The following is a 24312-nucleotide window of genomic DNA, read 5'->3' as shown; positions in this document are numbered from 1 at the left end:
GCAATTTCTGGGCCCCCGCGATGCTGTGCCTCCACCAGGAGTAATTACCGATGGCGAGGTTCGCTTGTAGCGCCCCAAGGGTCAAGCAGCACTTAAACAGCACTTGCGCAATCATGGCGCTGGGACGACTGGCCAACAATTTGAAGACGCGGACCTGGGGAGGCTCCTAGATGCGGTCGGGTAGAGGAAGGATCTCCTGTTTCCCTCTAGGATCCCTGTGGATTAGCCATAGGGCAGCCAATGCCGCCTGGGACGAGGATTGGCCTCCAGCACCGCGAAAGGTTAATGACCTACACCGGGCAAGACGGTTGAATAAACACCAACACCGCACCCCCCCCCCCCCCCCCTCCCCCCCCCCCCCCGAGACCTTTCCGGCCCCATGCGAGCAACCCCCCCCCCCAAACCCTCCATGTGGCCCCGAACCGTTCCTTCACCCCCATCTCCCTGCAACCCCACCCCTAACCCTGCCTTCACCTCCCCCCCAACCACTGTAAATCACATTGCGGCTAACGATACCCTCTGTGTCTCCACAGAAGAAGCTCTCCCACAATCGCCGGGAGAGGGCCTAGACTGGCAGAGGGGTGCCACACATGACAATCCCCACAACCTTCGAGGAGCAGGTGCTGGAGGTGACAGGATGGCCGAGGACAGAGTGGCCACCGATGCGGAGGTTGGCGCACGTCGCAAAGGTGAGGGCCCCATCCGGAGGACCTGTCACACGTGAGTCGTTATTGCCATACAGACTGGCCCATCCCTCCCACTGACCACATGTCCATTCTCCCACAGGTCCTCCAGCCGATGGCGCCGCCGATCTGAGGTGGCCCCCTCCCATGCGACCACCTCGGAGGAGAACTCAGAGTTTGCCATGATCACAGCTCACAGCGGTCATCCCCACCCTCCACCAGTGCAGATAAACACACCTTGATGGGCAACGTTAGTGGTCAGGCTTCTGGGGCACAATCTGGTGAGTACTACACAGTTGCTGATGTACATCAGGTGGAGGCAGGAACCCCCAGGCGAGACAGCAGTCGGAGGGCTGCTGGATCATGCTGAGCCTGTGGAAGAGGTATTCCCGGAGCTGATGGAGACGTTGGGGAGCGGCGGGGAGCGGCCGGGACATTCAGAGGGAGATGTCAGGGACACTCCGGCAGGTCCATAGCTGCTTGGAGGAGTCCCAGAGTCTACGAGCGCAGGAAATGATACCAGCAAGGAGTGGCACCAAGGCCAACACTGCTAAGGTGGCGACTGCAGTGGAGAGCCTGGTGCACAATGTCAGCACCATTAGTGAAGATGTCCAAGGCATGGCACAGCCGGAGACAGCCATGGCTGAGGGTCTCAGCAGAATGCCCAATGCACTGGGGGATGTGACCCAGTACCAGGCTGACCTTTGAGGTTCTGCACGACATGCCCCGCTCTCAGATGGGAATGCCCAAGGCTCTACTGAGCTTGTCCCAGTCGCAGGTGGGCATTACCTAGGCACTGCAGAGCATGTCCCAGTCACTGAGGAGCATCGCCGAGGGTGTTGACACGATGGTGCAGGCACTTGGGAGCTGCCAGGATTGGCAAAGCCAGATGATGCAGGGGCAGCCGGGGCCCGAACCAGCTGCCCCTCCATCATGAGGTGAACCCCAGTGTGCTATGGGCACTGAGCGGGAGGAGAGGGCACACTGGGTGCCAACCCTGGTGCTCCAATGGAATAGGGATGGTGACCACCAGCTCCCCTGAGTTCCACCTCTCTGATGAGGCCACGACACGCAGTCAGCACAGCTGTGCATGTGCCGCCAAGTGCGCTGGGGCCCTCCGGCCCCAGAGGATACCCACCAGGGCGACACACCTAGATGTTGCGGTAGAGCAAGGAAGGCTAAGCATGTTAAGGCCAACTGAGGGCACTGGGGGTGGGGGGGGGGGGGGTCACCACACCACAACCAGTATGATGCCTCTGTCACTTGCCTCTGCACTGTAGGCTGACCTCTGGACCCTTGGCCCATCTCTCCAGAGGGTGGGGAAGGTAGCAATGTCAAACCACGCCACGTCTAAGTGACGCGGGCTAGTATGAGGGCCTCCCTGGCCCCTCGGGCTTCCCGGACCCTCGCCGCTGCCGCCTGTCCTGCAGCCTCCGACTGCTACTCCGGTTCATCCCTGGGATCATCCTCCAGCCCCTGCTGGTCCAGCACCCGCTCATCATCATCGTCCTCCTCCTTGGAGGTGAGCACGTATTCCTCATCACCAACCTCCAGCATGTCGCCTCGCTGTTGTGCCAGATTGTGGAGGACCCAACAGACCACCATAAAGCGGGCGACCCTCCGGGCGGTGTACTGCAGGGCACCACCAGAGCATTGGGGGCATCAGAACTGCATTTTAAGCAGTCCGATATTCAGCTCAATGACAACCCGGGTGGCCACATGGGCCTCGTTGTACCGGGTTTCTGCTTCGGTCTCCGCCCTCCATACTTGTGTCATTAGCCACGCCCTCATCCCCCAAGAGCCAGCTGTCCATCCTAGAGTGGTCCTCAAAGAGGCCAGTGATGTCTGACTGCCCCAGGATGTTGCTGTCGTGCACACTCCCTGGGAAACATGCACATACGTGCTTGATACAAGTGGTGGTCACACATGGGCTGTATGTTCAGGAAGTGGAACCCCTTCCTGTTAATGTGTGCACTCCCAAAAAATCATAGAGAATTTACAGTGCAGAAGGAGGCCATTCGGCCCATCGACTCTACACCAGCCCTTGGAAAGAGCACCCTACTCAAGCCCACGCCTCCACCCTATCCCTGTAACCCAGTAACTCCACTTAACCTTTTTGGACACTAAGGGCAATTTAGCATGGCCAATCCACCTAACCTGCACATCTTTGGACTGTGGGAGGAAAGCGGAGCACACGGAGGGAACCCATGCACACACGGGGAGAACATGCAGACTCCGCACAGACAGTGACCCAAGTTGGGAATCGAACCTGGGACACTGGAGCTGTGATGCAACTGTGCTAACCACTGTGCTACCGTGCTGCCCAGATGGCCCGGTGAGTGCAAGGCAACATGCGTGCAGTCTATCAGCCCCTGGAGCTGGGGAGCCCGGCGATGGTGGAGAATCCTGCTGCCCGGGCAGCTTGTTGGGCTTGGTCCATCTCAAAGTTCATATAGTTTTCCACCCAGGAAAACAGGGCATCCGTGACCTGTCGGAGGTGGACTGCGAGATGCCAAACAGGTCCCCGCTTGAGCACTGGAATGATCCCCAGACGTAAAGGTTCAGGCTGCAGTGACCTTGACAGCCACAGAAAGCGGATGGCCCCCTCCTCCACGTGGTGCCAAGTCCACGAGGACATGGCACAGGTGCCGCACTATCCCCTTGTTGAGGCGGAGCCTCCTGCAGCACACGCTGTCCGTCATCTGTTGAAACGATCAGCGATGCCTGTACACCCTGGGCCGTCGCGGGCCACCCCCTCTGGGACTCACCCTGGCCTGATAGGTGGCCAGATCCTCAGGGTGTGGGGTGGGGTACGGCACATGGGCTACTGCCTTGAGCCTCTGCAGGGTCTGCTGCCGCCGCCGTCTCTGGCGTCTGACGGCCTGGTCTGCCAGCAGCAGCACTAGGGCAAGTTCTGCTGGGTCTAAAATGCCATCCATTCCATTCAAGATTTGTAAGGAATTGGGAGAAGGTGTCAGACTGACAAACAGCAATGTCTTCCACCCCAGGACCCTCCATTCCCCCACTGATCCCCTCCTCTCCCATACCCGGAACACCCTTTTCACGCACTCCCAGCTGCGGCGGGCCCCTCTCAATAGACCTCAGACCCTGTACCCCAGATACCTGCACATAACTTCACCTGGACCTGACGCTGGTCTCCTCCCCCTAGCACTCACCCATCCCCTGGGTCTTTGGATGTTTGCAGCTGCGTGTGTTATGTTGCCTCCCACAGTGTCCAGGCACTGCAGTCTGATTAGGATGCTGGGCAATAAATCCCACATGGCCCATCCACCCACAGGAATCCTCTTGGGCTGGGTGACGTGCTCACTTAACTACGATTGCCAATTCAGCAATAGCCTCAGCCGCACGATCAGAAGTCTCAGCAGTCGGTGGGGTTATGGGTGGTCGGTGGGGCAGATGGGCAGGGAAAAGGGATATCCTGGATCTAGGGGTGGGCATGGTTGAGCTGAGCGATTTGCCCCCCCCCCCAGCACCCCCCCTCCTCCCCCCCCCATGGTGGCCCCCTAGCTGAGGGTGCGCCCCCCAGCCAAAGTTGCCCCACCCCCTGCCGAGCACTGGGACGGCAAGCTCAGTGCCCCTGAGTTCATTGCCTGTGAGCAAAGATGGCTACTGACCTCCTCGGCTTCTCACTCAAGCCCTTCCGCCAGGTTCGCGTTTTTAAAAAGGTGTACTAATCGCCGCCAGCGTGACCACTTGCCGGTGAGGCCGCTGGATCACGGGAGCCCGTTGTATATGGGTTCATTGAATGGAAATAGAGCTTAAGTGGTGATAATAGGTTTGTCGCCACCCTACAGCGGGATCCTGATTTCAGCTACGGGAGCTGGCTGGTTGCATCGCAAACCGTTTGGTGTCTGGCGCGGTTCTCGTTTTCGACCTCTCCCTCTATTCACCGGCCTCATAGTGCTCGTGCCCTACATGTTTCAATCGAGTCATCTCGCATTCTTCTAAACTCAAATATAAACCAATCTGTTCAACCTTTCATAAAGCAATCCCTTCATCCCAGGAATCAACCTAGTTCATATTTTTAAACTGCTTCTAATGCAAATATACTTCCTTAAATAAGGGGGAAAACTGTATACAGTATTCTAGGTGTGGTCTGATTAGTGTTGGTGATGTGGTAAACTGTTGTCATTCTTTATTTTCCTATTTTTATTAGTGTGAGAAATCTCTTAAGTCACTGCAAGGTACAAATAAAAGTTTCTTCTTGTGCCTAATATCTATTTAAGCTGTGAGGCCGTTGCAAAGAGGCTGCTAAAGAATAGAGAGCAAGCACATGGCAGATGGAATATAATGTTTGAACTTATCCACTTTGATAGGAAAAAAGTAAAAAATGGCAAGGAACTCTCAATGTTCATATTCAGAGGGACCTTAACGCACAAAACTCCAGAAAGTTAACAGGCAGGTACAGCAAGCAATTAGGTATGCTAGCCTTTATTACAAAAGAATTGGAGTACAGGGAATGTTACTACAATTATATTTCGTAAAAATATTAGATAAGCCCACATCTGGTGAACTATATACAGTTTTCTCCTTCTTACTGAAGGAAGAATATACTTCCCTTAGAAGGAGAGAATAAATTGATTCGGTTTATATTTCCAAGACTTTAGAATAATGAGAGGAGATCTAATTGATGCATATAAAATTGTTAAGGATCCTAATCGAGGGCATTAATCAGGCTGTTGAGTCATTGGGACCAGTTCTGGGAAATGTGGGACCTGTGGACGCCCTGAAATGGGGGCCCTCAGCAACTCCATAGAGGAATGCGCTCATTTGGTGGGGGGGGGGGGGGGGGAGGGGTAGGCATAATGCCCATGTCTGCAGGGGATGGAATTGTCCGTGGTGGGGGTGGGGGCAGGGGAGGCCTCAAGCTCACTTTGAGATCGGGGTATCCTTTCAAAATGGCACCCCGAACTCGGAGGAGCCGGTCTCACCAGCGAGTTCAGCTCCCCATGATGTAAACATTTACTTTAAAGTATGATGTACCATCAATTGACGGCAGACGAGGAGCCGGGAGAAAATCTATGGCTTTAATCAGCTTAAAGACACCTGCTGGCAGCCGGTCCCAGAATGAGGGCAGGGCTGGAGGTTGGCCACCTTTATACATGAGCCCGAGGGGAGGAGGCACAGGTGGGGCCAGCAGGGACAAGCCCAGGCATGTAACAATACAACAGTACAATACAGTGGTTTACCACATTCAAAAAGAGTCCCGCGGGGGTGAAGTGGATGGGTTGAGTTATAGATCGAATCTGTTGGGGGCTTTGACTTTCCACTGTGACCGCCTCAGTCCCGGCTGTGGTGTGGACACTGGTGTCGGATGAGGTGTCGAGGCCTGTGTGTCCGGGAGAGAGTCGTCTTCTGCGTCTTGTAGTAGATGAGTAGCAATGGGGGAGACGGTGTAGGGTCGGGGTTAGTGGTGATGGTCACTAGGGAACCTGCGGGTGCCAAATCCCGAAGGGAGACTGTGTCCTCCTGTCCGTCATGGTGTGCCATGTCGGCATATTGGGGGTTAGCATGGAGGAAAAGGACCTTTTCGACCAGTGGATCTGACATATGGCTCCTCGCATGCTTCCGGAGGAGGACAGGCCCTGGGACCGTCAGCGAGGACGGGATCAAGACCCCGGAGGTGGATTTCCTGGGGAAAACACACATCCTCTCATGAGGGGTCACGTTGGTGGTGGCACACAGGAGCGACCGGATGAGGTGGAGCGCACCGGGAAGCACCTCCTGCCATCAGGAGACAGGGCGACTTCGGGACCATAGGGCAAGAAGGATGGCCTTCCAGACCATCGCGTTCTCCCTCTCCACCTGTCCGTTTCCCCGGGGGTTGTAGCTGGTAGTCCTGCTAGAGGCGATGCCCTTGCTAGGCAGGAACTGACGCAGCTCATCATTCATGAAAGAGGAACCCCGATCGCTATGGATATATGTGGGGAAACCGAACAAGGTGAAGAGACTGTGCAGGGCCTTGATGACCGTGGCAGAGGTCATGTCAGGGCATGGGATGGCAAAAGGGAAATGTGAGTACTCATGAATGATGTTGAGGAAGTACACATTACGGTCAGTGGAGGGGAGGGGCCCTTTGAAATCGACGCTGAGGCGCTCAAAGGGGTGGGAGGCCTTTACCAGGTAAGCTCTGTCTGGCCGATAGAAGTGCGGTTTGCACTCCGCGCAGACCTGGTAATCCCTTGTCATGGTCCTGACCTCCTCGATGGAGTAAGGCAGGTTGCAGACCTTGATGAAGTGGAAGAACAGGGTGACCCCTGGGTGACAGAGGCCATTGTGGAGGGCCCGAAGTCAGTCTACTTGTGCGCTGGCACATGTACCGCGGGATAGGGCATCTGGGAGCTCATTGAGCTTCACAGGTTGATACAAGATATCATAGCTGTAGGTGGAGAGTTTGATCCTCCACCTTAGGATCTTGTCATTCTTGATCTTGCCCCGCTGTGTGTTATTGAACATGAAGGCAACCGACCGTTGGTCAGTGAGGAGAGTGAATTGCCTGCCGGCCAGGTAATGCCTCCAATGTCGAACAGCTTCCACAATGGCTTGGGCTTCCTTTTCGATGGAGGAGTGTCGAATTTCGGAGCCCTGGAGGGTACGGGAGAAGCCACTGTTCTGCCCGCCGGGTTGAGGGTAGCGGCCAGGGCAAAGTTGGACGCATCGCTCTCCACTTGGAACGGGATGGACTAGTCTACTGTGTGCATTGCGGCTTTAGCAATATCTGCTTTGATGCGGTTGAAGGCCAGGCGGGCCTCAGCCGTCAGGGGAATAAGGGTGGATTTAATGAGTGGGCGGCCTCGTCCGTATAATTGGGGACCCACTGGGCATAGTAGGAGAAGAACCCCAGGCATCTATTCAGGGCCTTGGGGAAGTGGGGGAGGGGAAGTTCCAGGAGGGGGCGCATGCGGTTGGGGTCAGGCCCTAGGACTCCGTTTTTCACAACGTATCCAAGGATGGCTGGGCGGGTTGTGCGGAAAACACATTTCTCCTTATTGTATGTGAGGTTAAGGAGCTGGGTGGTGTGGAGGAATTTTGGGAGGTTGGCATCATGGTCCTGCTGGTCATGGCCGCAGATGGTGACATTATCCAGATATGGGAACATGGCCCGCAGCCCGTACTGGTCAACCATTTGGTCCTTCTCCCGTTGGAAGACTGAGGCCCCATTGGTGACGCCGAAGGGGACCCTGAGGAAGTGGTAGATGCGGCCATCTGCCTCGAAGGCAGTGTATTGGCGGTCCTCCGGGCGGATAGGGAGCTGGTGGTACGCGGACTTCAAGTCGATGGTGGAGAAGACTCGGTACTGCGCAATCTGGTTGACCATGTCAGATATGCGGGGAAGAGGGTACCCATCGAGCTTCGTGTACCGGTTGATGGTCGGATTGTAGTCGATGACCATCCAGTGCTTCTCCCCAGGGGCTAGTACTGGCCTCTATGATCCCTTCCCGCAGGAGTCGCTGGACCTCCGACCTGATAAAGGCCTTGTCCCGAGCACTGTATTGCCTGCTCCTAGTGGCGACGGGTTACAGTCCGGGGTGAGGTTAGCGAAGAGCGGTGGTGGGGTGACTTCAAGGGTCGAGAGGTAAAATACGGTGAGGGGGGGCAGGGGTCCATCGAACTCCGGGGTAAGACTTTTGAGGTGGCACTGGAAGTCAAGACCTAGTAGCACGGCAGCGCAGAGTTGTGGGAGGACGTAGAGTTTGAACCCTTTGAACTCAAACGCCCCGTACTGTAAGGGTTGCAACACAGTACCCATGAACTTCCACGGAATGAGATTCGGAAGACAGGAAGATTTTCTGGGTCACGGGTAAGATTGGGAGGGAGCAGCGCCATACCGTATCTGTGTGAATAAAACTCTGTGCTCCCGGAGTCGAACAGGCAGGTTGTCTCGTGACCGTTGATCCGGACTGCCATCATGGATTTGGCGAGGTGATGAGGTGGAGACTGGTCGAGGGTGATGGAGGCGACCTTCGGAAGGTGGGTGGGCCGATCGGATGAGCAGGGGTTCTGGGAGGCGGCGGGGCGAATCAAAGATGGCAGCCCCTGTGAGTCGCACGTGGCGGGTGGCGTCGAAGATGGCGGTCAAGATGGCGGCCCACACAGGTAGCACGTGGCGTCGAAGATGGCGGCAAATATGGCGGCCCCCACGGGTCACACGTGGTGGGTGGCGTCGAAGATGGCGGCCCCCACGTGCCGTTGAAAATGGCGGCAAAGATGGCGGCCCCCATCGGTCGCGGGTGGCGTTGAAGATGGCGGCAAAGATGGCGGCCACATGTCAGCACGGTGACGCAGTGGGTTAGCCCTGCTGCCTCACGGCGCTGAGGTCCCAGGTTCGATCCCGGCTCTGGGTCACTGTCCGTGTGGAGTTTGCATATTCTCCCCGTGTTTGCGTGGGATTCGCCCCCACAATCCATAAATGTGCTGGTTAGGTAGATTGGCCATGCTAAATTGCCCCTTAATTCGAAAAAATGAATTGGGTACGCTAAATTTTTTTTTTTTTTTTTTTAAAGTTGGCGGCCACCACGGGTCGCATGTGGCAGGTTGCGTTGAAAAAGTGGCCTGGCAGACTTTAAAGAAGTGGTCCTTCTTACCGCACCCATTGCAGATCACGCTCCTCGCTGGGCAGCGTTGCCTGGGGTGCTTACCCTGGCCACGGAAGTAGCATTTTGGGCCTCCGGGATTGGCAGGTTGCTGCGTGGCAAAGGCTTGCGGCGCCCTCGGGTCGGGTGATGGCAGTGCCCACGACGTCCATGAGGGTGCCGCGTGGTCGGAGGTGTGGGCATCCAAGTTGCGGAAGGCCACTTCTAATGAGTCCGAAATCCGTACTGTTTCTTGGAGGTCGAGTGTACCCCCTTCTAGTAGGCGCTGGCGGATGTAATTCGATTTCATGCCTGCGACGTAGACGTCCCGGATCAGCAGCTGTGTGTGCTTGGCAGCCGATACCGCCTTACAACTGCAGTTCCGGCCGAGTACCCACAATGCGCGCAGAAATTCGGCATGCGTTTCTCCGGGGCGCTGTCGCCTTGTGGCAAGGAGATGCCTAGCATACACCTCGTTGACTACCTTAACATACTGTCCTTTCAACAGCTTTATCGCATCCTCGTACGAGTCAGCGTCCCTGATGATAAGGAATACTTGCGGGCTCACCCGGGAGTTGAGGATTCGCAGCTTGTGGGTCTCAACGACGGCGATCGCGGAGGACACGACGTACGATCGAAGCAGCGTAGCCAGTGTTCAAACGTAATAGTGGCGTCGGCTGCTTGGGGGTCCAGCTCCTGGCGATCAGGTTTTAGCGATGGATCCATCTGAAAATTTTAAGCTGATTAAATTGATGTACCATCAATTGACGAGGAGTCGGGAGAAAAACTGTGGCTTTAATCAGCTTAAAGACACCTGCTGGCAGCCGGTCCCAGAATGAGGGCAGGGCTGGAGGTTGGCCACCTTTATACATGAGCCCGAGGGGAGGAGCCACAGGCGGAGCCAGCAGGGACAAGCCCAGGCATGTAACAATACAACAGAACAATACAATACAATACAGTGGTTTACCACAAACGTAGCCAATTCTTTTTTTCCCCCAAATAAGATTCAATTTAGGGTGGCCAATCCACCTACCCTGCAGATCTTTGGGTTGTGGGGATGAGACTCATGCAGGCATTGGGAGAATTAGCATGATATTAATCAGGAGATTAGAGAAGCATCTAGCATGGTAAACATGAGTTACTAATTTGCATATAGGCTGGGAAAACCTAATCAGCACTACTGCTGTGGAGGACGAGTTTCTGGGTTGTGTTAGGAGTGGTCTTCAAAACAGGATGTTGAGGGAGTGACTAGAAAAGAGGCTATTTTAGATCTAGTATTATGTAATGAGAAAGGGCTAATTAATAATCTTATAATAGAAGAACATTTAGGGATACATAATATGATGGAATTTTACATTATGCTTAAAAGTGAGGAATTTCAATCTGAAGCAAGGATGTTAAATTTGAACAAAGGGAATTATTAAGATATGAGGGGTAAATTGGCTAAGGTGAATTGAAGAATTATTACATAGTTTACAACAACTATACATTCCTACAAAAACACAAAGCATCAGTCACCTGTGGCGAACAAAGAAAGTTCAGGATTGTACAAGACTGAAATAAATGGCGAACAAAGAAAGTTCAGGATTGTACAAGACTGAAATAATTATTAGTGAACTTGGGCTGGGATTCTCCCGAAATCCCAGCTAAGTGTTGACGCTGGCGTGAAAACTGGAGTGATTCACGCCGGCATCACGCCATTGCGCATGCCCGCCGATTAGTAGCCCCAGATCGCAGGCCTGGCTGTCATGTAGGCCCCCCCGGGAATCTGCTCCCCCCGCCCTCCCACCAGGATGGCCCCCACGGCCGCGGGTCCGAGCTCCTGCCGGGTAGAACCAGGTTGGAACCACGCCGGCGGAACTCGGCCGGTTCACTGCGGAGTATCACGTCCTGGCTGAGCGGCGTGTCGGGAATTTCCTGCGTGACCGGCGATTCTCCGATCCGGCGCGGGCTTGGAGAATCCTGGCCTTGATGATTGGTTTCTTTTTTACATTCCAATAGAAACCTTTACAGTCCCAAGAATCAGGAGAATTTATAATGGGGCATAAAAGAACTTCAGAGAAGCCAAATTATTATTTTGTGTCTGTCTTCACTGAAGGGACACGAAATCTCGCAGAATTAGAGCTCCAAAGGCTTAGAAAGAAATTAATACATAGTAAGAAAGAAGGTTGCATTGGAAAAATTAATGGGAATCAAGGTTGAAAAGTCCCTAGGACCTGATATTCTACATGCCAGAGTGTTAAAAGAGGCAGCTATGGAGAGAGCGGATGCATTGGGTGAACATCCTCTAAAATGCTATAGATTCTGGAACAGTTCCTGTAGTTTTGAAGGTAGCAAATGTTACCTGTTTTCACGATGGTGAAAAAACCCTGGATTTATATAAGTAGTTATGGGACTATAAAAAGACCCAAACTTTCCGACCCCCCGCCGGGTCGGAGAATCTCCGGGGGGGGGGGGGGGCGGCGGAATCCCACCCCGCCGCTCCGACACGGCTGCCATATTCTTCGGCGCCGGTTTTCAGGGGTGGGCGGGGATCACAACGCGCCAGTTGAGGGCCGTTGGCAGCTGCCCCCCCCGGCAATTCTCCGGGCCCCAATGGGCCGAGCAACCATCGGTTTCTGACTAGTCCTGCCGGCGTGGATTGAACATGGTCCCACATGGCGGGACTAGGCTGGTAGGCTGGCTGGTGCGGTCCTCGGGGGGGGGGGGGGGGGGGGGGGGGGGGGCCTGTGCCATGGGGGCACTCCTTCCTTCTGCGTCAGCCTCAGTAGGGCTCCGCCATGGCCCGCGCGGCGAAGACACCCCCCTGCGCATGCTCTAGAATACGGCGGCGGTTCTGCACATGCACTAATTCGCGCCGGCCCTTCGGCGCCAGTTGGCGCAGCGCCAACCCCTCCGCTGCCGGCCTAGCCCCCAGAACTGCGGAGGATTCCGCAACGTCCGGTCGGCCTGACGCCGGAGTGGTTTGCGTCGCTTTTTACGCCGGCGTCGGGCCATCACGGGGATTCGGGAGAATCTCGCCCCCAAGCTTTATAAGGACACAGACCTTCAAGATGACTGAGAATGTACTACCAGCTACTGACAGGAATGGCTGTAGTGTTATTCTCAAAGGAACAATGGAACCTCTCCCGTGGTTTCAGACAAGGAAATTCTAAAAGCATCCAAAGACGGATTACCATCTGTGGAAAAGGCAAAGGAACATAAGGACTATCTCATCCAAAGACCCTGGGTATAATTGCCTAGACTGTGGACTCCAGTTCGAATACACAAAGATGGGGGTTAAACGCTAGTGAGAGAGATGCCCACAATCTGTCTGTCAGTCTCAATGTGTGGGATGTGAAAAATGCAGCTGGACGTTTGTCACACTGAAGGCGATACTAAAAACAAGGCAGGCCCCTGCAAAAATAGCCATATGTTGCTGGAACATCTAAAAAATCTTTCTCTGATTGTGAATGTAAATCAGCCAACAGAAGGATCGCAGCGGAAGAAGAACTGAAATCTCTCCACTGAACTACAGAATACCTGAACCGAAGAAAAAACTATTAAAATCAACCTGTCTCAGCCACAACTCGTCACCATTTACGCCTCACAACTCAAGGACTGTTCTATATATCTTTTATATACATATACTTACTATGGTCTCAATTCTTACTTATAACCTGAATTAAATGTGATGTATGTGTTTTAGCTCAGTTGGCTAGACAGCTCCATGATGCAGAGCAAGGCCAGCAGCGTGGGTTCAATTCCTGTACCAGTTGAGGTTATTCATGAAGCCCCGCCTTTACATATACATAGAGTTTACAGTGCAGAAGGAGGCCATTCGGCCCATCGAGTCTGCACCGGCTCTTGGAAAGAGCACCCCACCCAAGGTCAACACCTCCACCCTATCCCCACAACCCAGTAACCCCACCCAATACTAAGGGCAATTTATCATGGCCAATCCACCTAACCTGCACATCTTTGGACTGTGGGAGGAAACCGGAGCACCCGGAGAAAACCCACGCACACACGGGGAGGATGTGCAGACTCCGCAGACAGTGTCCCAAGCTGGAATCGAACCTGGGACCCTGGAGCTGTGAAGCAATTGTGCTATCCACAATGCTACCGTGCTGCCCCTTGTGACGATCCTCAGGTTCAACCACCACCAGTCAACTCTTCCCCCTCAAAGGGGAAAGCAGCCTATGGTCATCTGGGACTATGGTGACTTTACTTACTTACGTGTTTAACTATTTATAGAATCATAGAAGTTTACAGCATGGAAACAGGCCCTTCGGCCCAACCAGTCCATGCCGCCCAGTTTTTACCATTAAGCTATCTTCACTGAAGACATCCTGGTTAAATTGGCTCATTTTAGACATAACTATTGTGTTTGGGAACTTAATCCAAGGGAAAGGGAACATTGTTAGATTAAAACTTTCTTGCTCCCAGAAGAGGGTTGGTTTATAAAGACACAGCGCCAGTCAATCCTCCTCATGCAGGGGTGTACAATTTTGGGGGAGTATTCTGGATGATTGGTACCATATTGAGGAGTCTCGCCCAGGTTAATACCCTTTGTCGAACCTCACCTGGGACGGGCCGTAATGTACACCACTATTTTAGAAGGGAGAGAGAGGGAAAACAGGGGACTACAGACCTGTGACCCTTATGTTACAACATCCTGGACTAGCATGCGGTCAATTCCATCCAATTCCATCCCCACGTGTCCCGGAGTCACAACACATGTGAATTAACCAATAATTATAAAAATACCTCAAGTCTTTGGCCTTTGGCTGCCCAATAAATCAGTCATCAGGTTTGTAAATGTAAACACGATTGCGGTTAATTTGTAATTAGAAATATGCAGTAAATACAACTGGTTAATGCCAAGCTGATACCCAATACCACTTTAACACACAAACACACAGAGGGGTGGAAAGGGGTAAAAATTCTAAGTGGTCGTTAGCATACTTTTCCTCACAGCAAGCTGGCAGATACAGTCAGTAATGATCTTCTTTGTAGATTCATTTGTTCAAGTACTCCAAGTTAGAAATGCATTACTCACAGCTTATAATAATAATCTTTATTAAATGTCACAAATAGGCTTACATTAACACTGCAAAGAAGTTACTGTGAACATCTCCTAGTAGCCACACTCAGGCGCCTGTTCAGGTACACAGAGGGAAAATTCAGAATGTCCAATTCACCTAACAAGCACGTCTTTCGGGACTTGAGCGTGGAAACCGGAGCACCCAGAGTAAACTCACGCATACACGGGGAGAACGTGTCGACTCTGTACAGACAGTGACCCAAGCTAGGAATCAAACCCGGGCCCCTGGTGCTGTGAAGCAATAGTGCTAGCCACTGTGCTACTGTGCCGCTTTCCCCGAGAGGCACCTGAATTCCCCTGAAACTGTGCTTTCACTTTGTGGTGTGTCTTCAGGCCTCTCTAGTTCCAGGGAAACAGCACCCAGAGACTTTCTGGAGAGAGAGTCAGCCCTCACATTGGCTTTTGGCGAGAGTGAACTGGATCTTTCTGGAGAGAGTTAGCTGGATCTGTCTTTCACTGTGCTGCCATAATCAAAAGTGAAAGCAAACTCAAACAATGGGACTTTTGAAAATCATCCCAGCGGAATAGGATCCAACCATCACCTGTTCCCAGGCAGAGCACAGCCTTATGAGCCAATTCATTGGCCACCAGCCAAATCAATCAAACCATGTCCCAACCCAGCTCTCCGTCACTGATGCCAGCCAGTCTGCAGCTTCTGTTTAAACTAGCACAGCCTTCCAGATTCTTACTGCTTGAATTAAAGATACAGGCTTCTTGCCTTAAAGAGACATGTCCATTAATCGTCCATGGATCAAAAATGTAACGGCAAAAATGAAAGTAAATGGAAATAAGGAATAAACAGGAAGGACTCTTATACGTACATCAGTGGTAGGAAAAATGTTGGAATCTATTAAAGGACAAGCATTTGATAAATGAACATTTAGATAATAATGAACTGATTGGGCATAGTTAACATGGATTTATGAATGAGACAGTGTTTGATGAATCTGTTGAGGATGTTATTAACAGAATTGATAGAGGGAGTTGGTGGAAGTAGTGTGTATTTTCAGAAGACTTTCGATAAAGTACCCCAAAGGAGATTGGTTAGCAAAATTAAAGCACATGAGATAGAGGGTAATATACTGGCATGGATTAAGGATTGGTTAACAGGCAGAAAACAGTAAAAATAACAGGTCAGTCTCACGTTGGGAAGCTGTAATTAGTAGGGTAGCACAAGTATCAGTACTTGGGACCTGGCTATTCGCAATATTTGTTTTTAAATTTAGAGTACCCAATTCATTTTCCAATTGAGGGGCAATTTAGCGTGGCCAATCCACCTACCCTGCACATCTTGGGGTTGCGGGGCAAAACCCACACAAACACGGGGAGAATGTGCAAACTCCACACGGACAGTGACCCAGAGCCGGGATCGAACCTTGGAACCGTGAGGCAGAAATGCTAACCACTGCGCCGCCTGCTGTTCACAATATATATCAATGATAATATAGAAAACTGTGAGGTTATCCACTTTGGTAGAAGTAACAGATGTGCAGAGTATTTTTTAACTGGTAAGAGATTAGAAAGTGTAGATATGCAAGGGGACCTGGCATCCACATCAATAGGTTGTTACAGGCAGATGCAGCAAGCAATTAAGAAGGCTAATGATATGTTAACCTTTATTGCAAGAGGATTTGAGTACAGGAATAGCAAAGTCTTGCTTCAGTTGGATAGAACCTTGGTTAGACTGCATCTTAGGAGGGAATTATTGCCATAGAGCAAGTGCAATGAAGGTTCACAGGACTTTTTTCAGGTGTGGCAGAACTGTCCTGTGATGAGGGATTTGGGAAATTGGGCATGGATTCTCCAGAGTTTTGAAGAATGAGAGGTGATCTCATTGAAACCTACAAAATGATTAAAGGGATAGACAAGGTCAATGAAGGCAAGATGTCTCCCTTGGTTAGGGAGTCTAAAGCCAGGTTACACAATTTCATGATAAAGGGGAAGGGACATAGAACCGAGATGAGGAGAAGGTTTTTCACTCAGATGGTTATGAATCTTTGGATCTCAACCCCCGAGGGCTGTGGAAGCGCAGTCATGGAGTATTTTTAAAGCACAGATTGATGATTTCTCAATGCCAATGATATAAAGCCATGATCGTATTGAATGGGAGAGAAGGATTAACATGCCAAATGGCTTACTCCTGCTCCTGTGTTCCTATGAGCTTGATGCGGTAAATGCTGGGAGGAAGCTTACCCTGGCTGGAGGTTTAGAACTGGATATCACTGATGACCATCAGTTCAGTCGAGACAGTTTGTACCAAAGAACAGTGGCTTTAATCAACTAGATGTGTGCCAACCTGTAGCTTCTCCCACACTGAGAGCCTGTCTCAGATCGGCCGGTTATATACCTTCTCGGAGGGGCGGAGCCACAGGCGGAGCTAACAGCAGCATCAACACAACAATTCAACAGCAACAACAGTAAGTATATACAATAGTGGATGTCGATGACAATAGTAATAATAAAACAACAGTGAGTATATACAAGAGCCATACGTGGCTCACCACATCACAGCCTGTGAATAGGAGGTCAGCCATTTAGGACTTAACGGAGCAGAAATTTCTTCACTCAAAGGGTTGAGAGTGTTTAGAATTCTCTACCCCAAAGGGCTGTGGATGCTCCCTGGAGTGACTGTTCAAGACAGAGAACGATAGACATTGTGGTATTATGGGAATGAAGGGATATTGCGATAATGTGGCAAGGCGGAGTTGAGAGAGAAGATCAATACGATCTTATTGAATGGCAGAGTCTGCTTAAAGGGCCAAATGGCCAACTGCTTATGCTTTTATGTTACATGTGGAGATTAGGGAAAGCAAACACAGAGTTCCCTTCGATCACTTAACAGTAAAATCATTTTTTCTTTCCATATTTAATATCTGCTATAAAATTTACTTAAAGGGGTGGTATTTGAAAGAAGATTCTGCATCTCCTTGTAACACAGCCCAAACTTAGATCCTGCTGACAAATGAGTGAAACAAAACATTAATTTGTAGCACCTGTGCCTCATTCTAGCATAATGTAGTCCAAATATGCTCACCAATAACCACATGGAGCTAACTGAAAATCCAGATGGGACAAATTTAAAGAGTCATATTCACAGGGCACGTGTAGATGAACTTAAATCTTTTTGTGTGCGTTGTTACATTTGTGACAAAAGCACAGATTGGTAAGTATGTTTAGAACATTCTGACTGCTTAATGTCTTTTGTTACTGAATTATGCTGGATACTAAAGCAGTAAATATACTTACAAGTATTGTAGGTAAGGATAAGTATTGAAGTCAACAAAATTTGCAGGGCCTTGGGGAAGAGCAGGGGGTGGGGGTGCTATTTGGATAGCTCTTCCAAGTACCCTCCTCCTGAACTACATACGAGTACCACATGCTTACACTCAAAGGCCTCACAGGAGCTTCAAGAGTGAAACATGGAGTATCTTAATTAAAAAAGTGATCTGAAAGTTGAAGCTGTTAAACATTGAGGTAAAATACTGTCCTCCTGGTCACTTTGGAGGCGAGTCGATGAGTGTTCCTGGATGAGACTTTCCTGGCAGATGACACTCATGATTCACAACTGAAACCAAACTTTTTGGTGGGGCTCCCCTTCCACCACAGTAACTTAAACAGTCAGGTCAAAGACACAAAACATTCAGAAGTTTCACAATTAGCTAAAAGAGTAGGACATCAACCCCCACTCACCCTCCAACCCCCACACACCTGATGGATAAAGGCAACACCCAATGTAGTATGGAGTCACAGATACCAGATAGAAAACAAACGTGCATTTCTGTAGTGACTTTCACAAGACACCGCAAAGCATTTCAAACACGATCAGGAATTTATATTTAAATTGTAGTCACTATTGTTATGTAGGAAATATGTTGGCCAATTTGCACACAACAATGAGAATAAATAACCAGTTAATCGGGTTGTTGGTTGAGGGGTGAATTTGGCATGCACCACAGAGAATTTTGCAAAAGGTGCTCAGGGTATTTTATATATCTTGGGGTTACTTTATGTCCAGTTGAACAGAGAAGGCCTCAGTTAAATGTATCATCCAAACCATCATTTAAATTCAGCAAATCATAGAAATATAAAAAATAGGAGCACAAGACCGTCATCGCCCCTGCTCCACCATTCATAATGATCACGGCTGATCATCCAACTCAATAACCTAATCCCACCTCCCTCCCTCATATCCATTGATACTGTTTGCCCCAAGTGCTATATCCAGCTGCTTCTTGAAAACATACAATGTTTTGGCCCCAACTACTTCCTGCGATAACAAATTCCACAGATTCACCGCTCTGAGTGAAAAAAATAAAAACATCAGTGTTATTACATTCAACGCACTCCACTCACCACCTCCACCCCTCACCTTCACAAAAGTGCAGTATTCCATTAGCACTCCCTCCTCCAGAGCCGGCAGTGCAGCACTCCCTCAGTACTGCTCCTCCCACAGTGCAGTACTCCCTCAGCACTGTCGCTCTGACAGTGCAGCACTCCCACTCTGACAGTGCAGCACTCCTCGATATTGCCCCTCCAATAGTGCAGAACTCCCTCACTACTCCTCCCCAGACAATGAAGAACTCCCTTGGAACTGCCTCCCTGTAGCATCTCCAAAAGTGCAAAGTTCCCTCAGTACTTCCCCTCCAACAGTTCAATGATCCCTCAGTACTAATTCTTCAACATTGCAGCACTCCCTCAGCCTTCCCCATCTGACAGGACAACATGCTCTTAGCACTGCCCCTCTGCCAGTCCAGTACTTCTTCTAAACTACCTATCCAACAATACAACACTCTCTCGTCTGTGTCTGAAGTTGCAGCACTCCTCTGTAATCCAATTGTTTAGCACTCCCTTAGTACTGCCCCTTCAACAATGCAGCACTCCCTCAATTAAGCTAAATTATGTACTCAAGTCCTATCATGAGACTGGAACACCACCCAGAGGTGAACCTGTTACCCACTGAGTCATGATTGATAGAAGAATATCCGAGCTTCAACAAACCAGCTTTACCAAGTCAAGTTGTCCTTACTGATGTAATACAATATTATATTTTTTAAAATATTTTCATTGATATTTTCAATTTATATACAGTAACATTTTAAGTTTAATATTTACAGTACGTGTGATTCTTGTATACATATTGATGTCATCTGTCTTCCTCCCCCACCCCCCCCCCCCCACCTTTTCCATTCAGGGTGTACTGTCCCCTGGCTCCTATTCTCTCCTTTCCCTCCGTCTTCCCTTTATGCTTTTTACTGCCTGCCTTGCGGGTTTGGGAGGGGTTCCGGGGGGTGTTCCATCACCTCGCCCTCCCTCCGTGCCTCTCCCTTTAGTTCACCCGAGTTCCTGCCTCTCTTCCTCCCCCCAGAGTTGTATATTCTTGTCTGTCTTCTCCCAACTCTCATTTTCTCCTCTAGTCGCTGTTGGCCTCGAACAGATCTTGGAACAGGCCGGCAAATTGTCCCCATGCTTTAAGGAAGCCTTCCTCCGACCCTCGGATGGTGTATTTGATCTTCTCCAGGTGGAGACATTCCGCCAGGTCTGCCAGCCAGTCTGCAGCTGTGGGTGATCACCAGCTGAGCAGGATTCTCCGGCGGGCGATTAGGGAAGCAAAATCCAGGCGTCGGCCCCCTTCCCCGTGTATAACTCTGGTTGTTCTGATACCCCAAAGATTGCCACTATTGGGCGTGGCTCCACCCTCACCCCCACAACCTTGGACATTGCCTCAGAGAAGGCTGTCCAGAACCCGACAAGTTTGGGGCAAGCCCAAAACATGTGAGAGTGTGATTGGCCGGGCCCCTCTGGCACCGCTCACATTTGTCCTCCATCTCCGGAAAGAACTTACTCATTCGGGTTCTGGTTAGGAGCGCTCTGTGCACCACTTTGAACTGCATGAGGCTGAGCCTTGCGCAGGAGGAGGTGGAGTTGACTCTCCTCAATGCTTTGGGGCCCTGGGGTATCCTACAGTCTTTTTGCAGAGAAAATGCTTTATTTGTAGGTGTCTATGTTCCTGTTCTGTCATTTCCAGTTCCTCCGTCAGTTTTCCCAGTGTCGCTTGTCTGTCCCCCATGTAGAAGTCCCTGACTGTCAGCGTCCCCCACCCTGTCTCCATTTTTTGAAGGTGGTGTCTAGCATGGCTGGTGGGAATTTGAAGATTCCGCAGATGGGGGCCATGGGGGGCATCTTCCGGTCAGACCGAAATGGTGCCTCATTTGATTCAACGTCCTTAGTATGGCTACCACCACTGGGCAAGATGTGTACTTCGTCAGAGGGGATGGGAGTGCTGCCGTGGTGAGGGCCCGGAGGGTTGCCCCTTGCACAAGGCCTCCTCCATGCGCACCCATTCCGTGGTGGGTTCAGGTATCCATCCCCTCACTTTTCTGCCAAACGGCATGATCGTTTTGTCTATGTTTTGGAAGAAGGCCTTGAGGATGAAAATCGATATTGATCAGAACAGGAATAGGAACCTCGGCAGGACGTCATTTTGATCGTCTGCACCCTCCCGGCCAGGGAGAAGGGGATTGTGTCCCACCTTTGTAGGTGATTTTGACTTCCTCCGCCAGGCTGGTCAGATTCAGCTTATGGATCTGTGTCCAGTCCTGGGCTATTTGGATCACCAGGTAGCGGAATTTGTTTTGGGCTAATTTGAATGGGAGTCTCTCAGCTCCGTCCCTCCACCGTTTGGGTTCACCGGGATTGCCTCGCTCTTTTCCAGGTAAGTTTTTAACCCAAGCAGGTTCCAAATTTTTTCAGGAGCTGCATGATTGTTCTCAGGCCCCCCCGCGGTTCTGAGACGTAGAGGAGCAGGTCATCCGCATAGAGTGAGACTCTGTGCTCTGTGCCTCCCATTTAGATGCTCTTCCAGCTTTTTTCATCTCACAGAACGATCACCATGGGTCCAATTGCTAGGGCAAACAGGAGCGGGGTCAGTGGGCATCCCTGCCTTGTGCCTCTGTGTAGCTGGAAGTATTCGCAGCTGGTGGTGTTGGTTTGAATGCTCGCTTTGGGGGCGTTGTACAGGATTTTATTTTCACCCAGGAGGTGAATCTTGCTCCAAGCCCAAACTGCTCCAGTATCTCAAGGAGGTACTTCCATTTGGCTCTATTGAAGGCCCTTTCTGCGTCCAGGGAGATGATCACCCCTGGTGTCCCTCCGGGGGTGGGGGGGGTGGGGGGGGGGCGGGGGGGGGTGGGGGGGGGGGGGTCCCAGCACCTTCCCCGCCTGCATGGAGCTTATGCTTTCCATGATTTCTCCCAGATCTATTGGTGCTTCCAGTTCCCCCGCCTGTCCTCCCCCACATATGGCAAGTCCAGTCCCGTCAAGGACCTGTTTCATTCCCGTTGGGGGGTTCGGAGGTGTACAGCCCTCGGTAGAAGATCTCAAATGCCCGATTGACCTCTTTTGGTTCCATAACCAGTCTGCCCCTGCTGTCTCTTACCTGCGCTAATTCTCGTGGCTGCCTGCTTTCTCAGCTGGTGAGCCAGTAGGCGGCCAGCCATTTCCCCGTGTTCGTAAATGGTCCCCCGTGTCTGGCAGAATTGGGGCACTTCTTTCCTAGTGGATAGCAGGTTAAAGTCCATTTGTAGCTTTTTCCTCTCTGCCAGCAACTCTACAGTCGGGGCCTCAGAGTATTTTCTGTTGACGTCCAGGATGGACTCAATTAGCTGTTGCCTGGCTACCCTCTCTTCCCTGTCTCTGCGCACCTTGTAGGCTATAATTTACCCTCTGATCACAGCCTTTAGTGCCTCCCAGAATGTGGAAGGTGAGACTTCCCCATTCCGGTTGTTAGTCACGTAGCCGCCTATGGCCTGTGATGTTTTCTGACAGAAGACCTTGTCGGCCAGGAGGGCCGTGTCCAACCTCCATGTGGGGCATTGGCATGGCCCATCTCTCACCTCACATCCATATTGTGCGGAGCGTGATTGGAGATGAGTATCGCAGCGTATTCCGCTCCTACTATTCCTGGAAGCACCGATTTCCCTACTGCAAAGAAGTTGATTCCAGTGTATACCCGGTGAGAAGAACGAGGATTCCCTCTCGCCGGAGTGCAGAAACGTCCATTGTTCCACTGCCCCCATCTGTTCCATGAATGTTCCCAGTTCCCTAGTATTGCCTGTCTTTTTCCCCATTCTGGCCCTTGATCGGTTGGTCAACGGGCCCTGTATGCAGTTAAAGTCGCCCCCCATCATCAGTCGGTGTGTGTCGATGTCGGGGATTTCCGCCATGACCTTTTTTATGAAGTCTGTGTCGTCGCAGTTGGGCACTTACACATTTACCAGCACTACCGGTGCCCCGTCTAGGACACCGCTGACCATGACATACCGTCCCCCTTGGTCCTTAACCATAAACCTCACCCTCATACTAATTAGTATGGCTCCTCCCCTAGCCCTCGTCCCGTAGCATGAATGATACGTCTGTCCCACCAAGCCCTTTCTTACCACCAAGCCCTTTCTTATCAGGTGTGTTTCCTGCTGGGAGATTATGTCGGCTTTCAGGCTCCTGAAGTGGGTGAAGACTCTGGATCTTTTCACCAGACTGTTAAGTCCCCTTACATTCCATGAGACTATCCTGGTGGGGGCGACTGTCCCACCATTACCTGGTGGACGTGCCCCTGCACTCCGGGGTTTCCCTTTGTTAGGGGGCCGTACAAAATGGCTGCTGCAATACAACATTCTTAATATCTGTGTACTGAACCTCAGTGTATAATGGTGTGGCAGTTGGACGGGGACAGGATGGAGCTCAGCTATGATAACAGTTTCTGTCAAATTCCTTCACACTCTAGGATCGTATTTGATGGAATCGTCACTTTGGCGAAACACCCAGAGTATGTAGATTTCAGTGAGAGGAGCCTGGACTCTGACTGGTGTCAATGTTTTCAGAACACAGTGCCAAATTTACAATTAAACCTACTCACCCAAACACTGCACACCCCACTCACACATGCAGCTATTAAGTGAGTAAAACCATGAGTTACGACCATGAGTTACGTTTACAAGTCCACCCAGTTGATATTGTGTGTAACTTTGCACAGCAGGTGGTGAATAAAATCAGAGAATTTTCTGAAGTTGAGTGTTCGTCAATTACCTCGATGGAGCTGTCCATACAGTTTCAAGAGCCAATTGAATAACTGCAGTATGCCTTTCATTCCATATAAAGTATACACTTACCTTGACCTCTGCAAGCAAACTGTCATCAGACTCAGTACAGTAACAGCGACTCTCTCCTCCTCTGCCGACACCTAGCCACAGCTCAGCAACGGCCCAACACCAGAATCAGAGGGATGATTTATTCCAGAGCTAGGAGGAAGTGCTGATCTGTCGCCAGTTAATGCACCTTTAGTCAACAATTCCGAGCCAAGGAGAAGTTCATTTAACAAGAACCAATGTTTCAGTTCTCTTGCTTTTTCAAATTTGAGAGAACATATAAAGCACCTGCTCTTTCTGCGAAAAATGCAACAAGGAAGAGGAACTTTGTGTGGCTATTTATGGGGAGTGACTGTACACAAAGGCAATATTGAGTGCCAGAGTACTTTATACCAAAAGAATGTTGAGTTTTACATTTGTGTGGGTGGGGCGCTTAGCTATTTTGGCACAAAGCAATGTCAAACATTGACTTAGGATGAAAACATTACTCCTCAACACTCCCCTAATCCTGCCACCAATTACTTTAAATCTATGAACCTTGTTCTTTTTTTTTAAAAATTGGCTTTTAAAAAGCCAATTCTTTTTTTTCCAATTAAGGGGCAATTTAGCGTGGCCAATCCACCTAACCTGCACATCTGTGGGTTGTGAGGGTGAGACCCACGCAGACACGGGGAGAATGTGCAAATTCCACACAGACAGTGACCTGGGGCCGGGACCAAAACCTGGTCTTTGATGCCGTGACGCAGCTGTGTTAACAACTGCACCACCGTGCCACCCCTTATAAACCTTGTTCTGTTTTTTTTAATAAA

General features: G+C 50.8%; 1 protein-coding gene across 4 annotated transcripts in view; it reads right to left on the bottom strand.

The window, feature by feature from the left end:
* LOC140415336 (uncharacterized) overlaps nt 1–23833 on the bottom strand; it is a 100259-nt gene extending 76426 nt beyond the window's left edge. For 2 of the 4 annotated variants that reach the window (XM_072501047.1, XM_072501046.1), the window contains exon 1: nt 23528–23833. Coding sequence is in view for 2 of the 4 variants with exons in the window: in XM_072501045.1 (XP_072357146.1) it covers nt 18733–18756 (24 nt within the window). In the remaining 2 variants the exon portion in view is untranslated. Of the gene's footprint in view, nt 1–18732; nt 18825–23527 lie in introns of those variants that run through there. The other 2 variants (XM_072501045.1, XM_072501049.1) reach the window with 1 other exon arrangement.
* Nucleotides 23834–24312: the final 479 nt, after the last annotated feature.

This window comes from Scyliorhinus torazame, chromosome 1 (genome assembly GCF_047496885.1).
Source record: "Scyliorhinus torazame isolate Kashiwa2021f chromosome 1, sScyTor2.1, whole genome shotgun sequence".
NCBI classification, from domain to species: Eukaryota; Metazoa; Chordata; class Chondrichthyes; order Carcharhiniformes; family Scyliorhinidae; genus Scyliorhinus; species Scyliorhinus torazame.
Note: the sequence above shows the minus strand (reverse complement) of the source record. Positions and strands in the feature narration are given on the sequence as shown.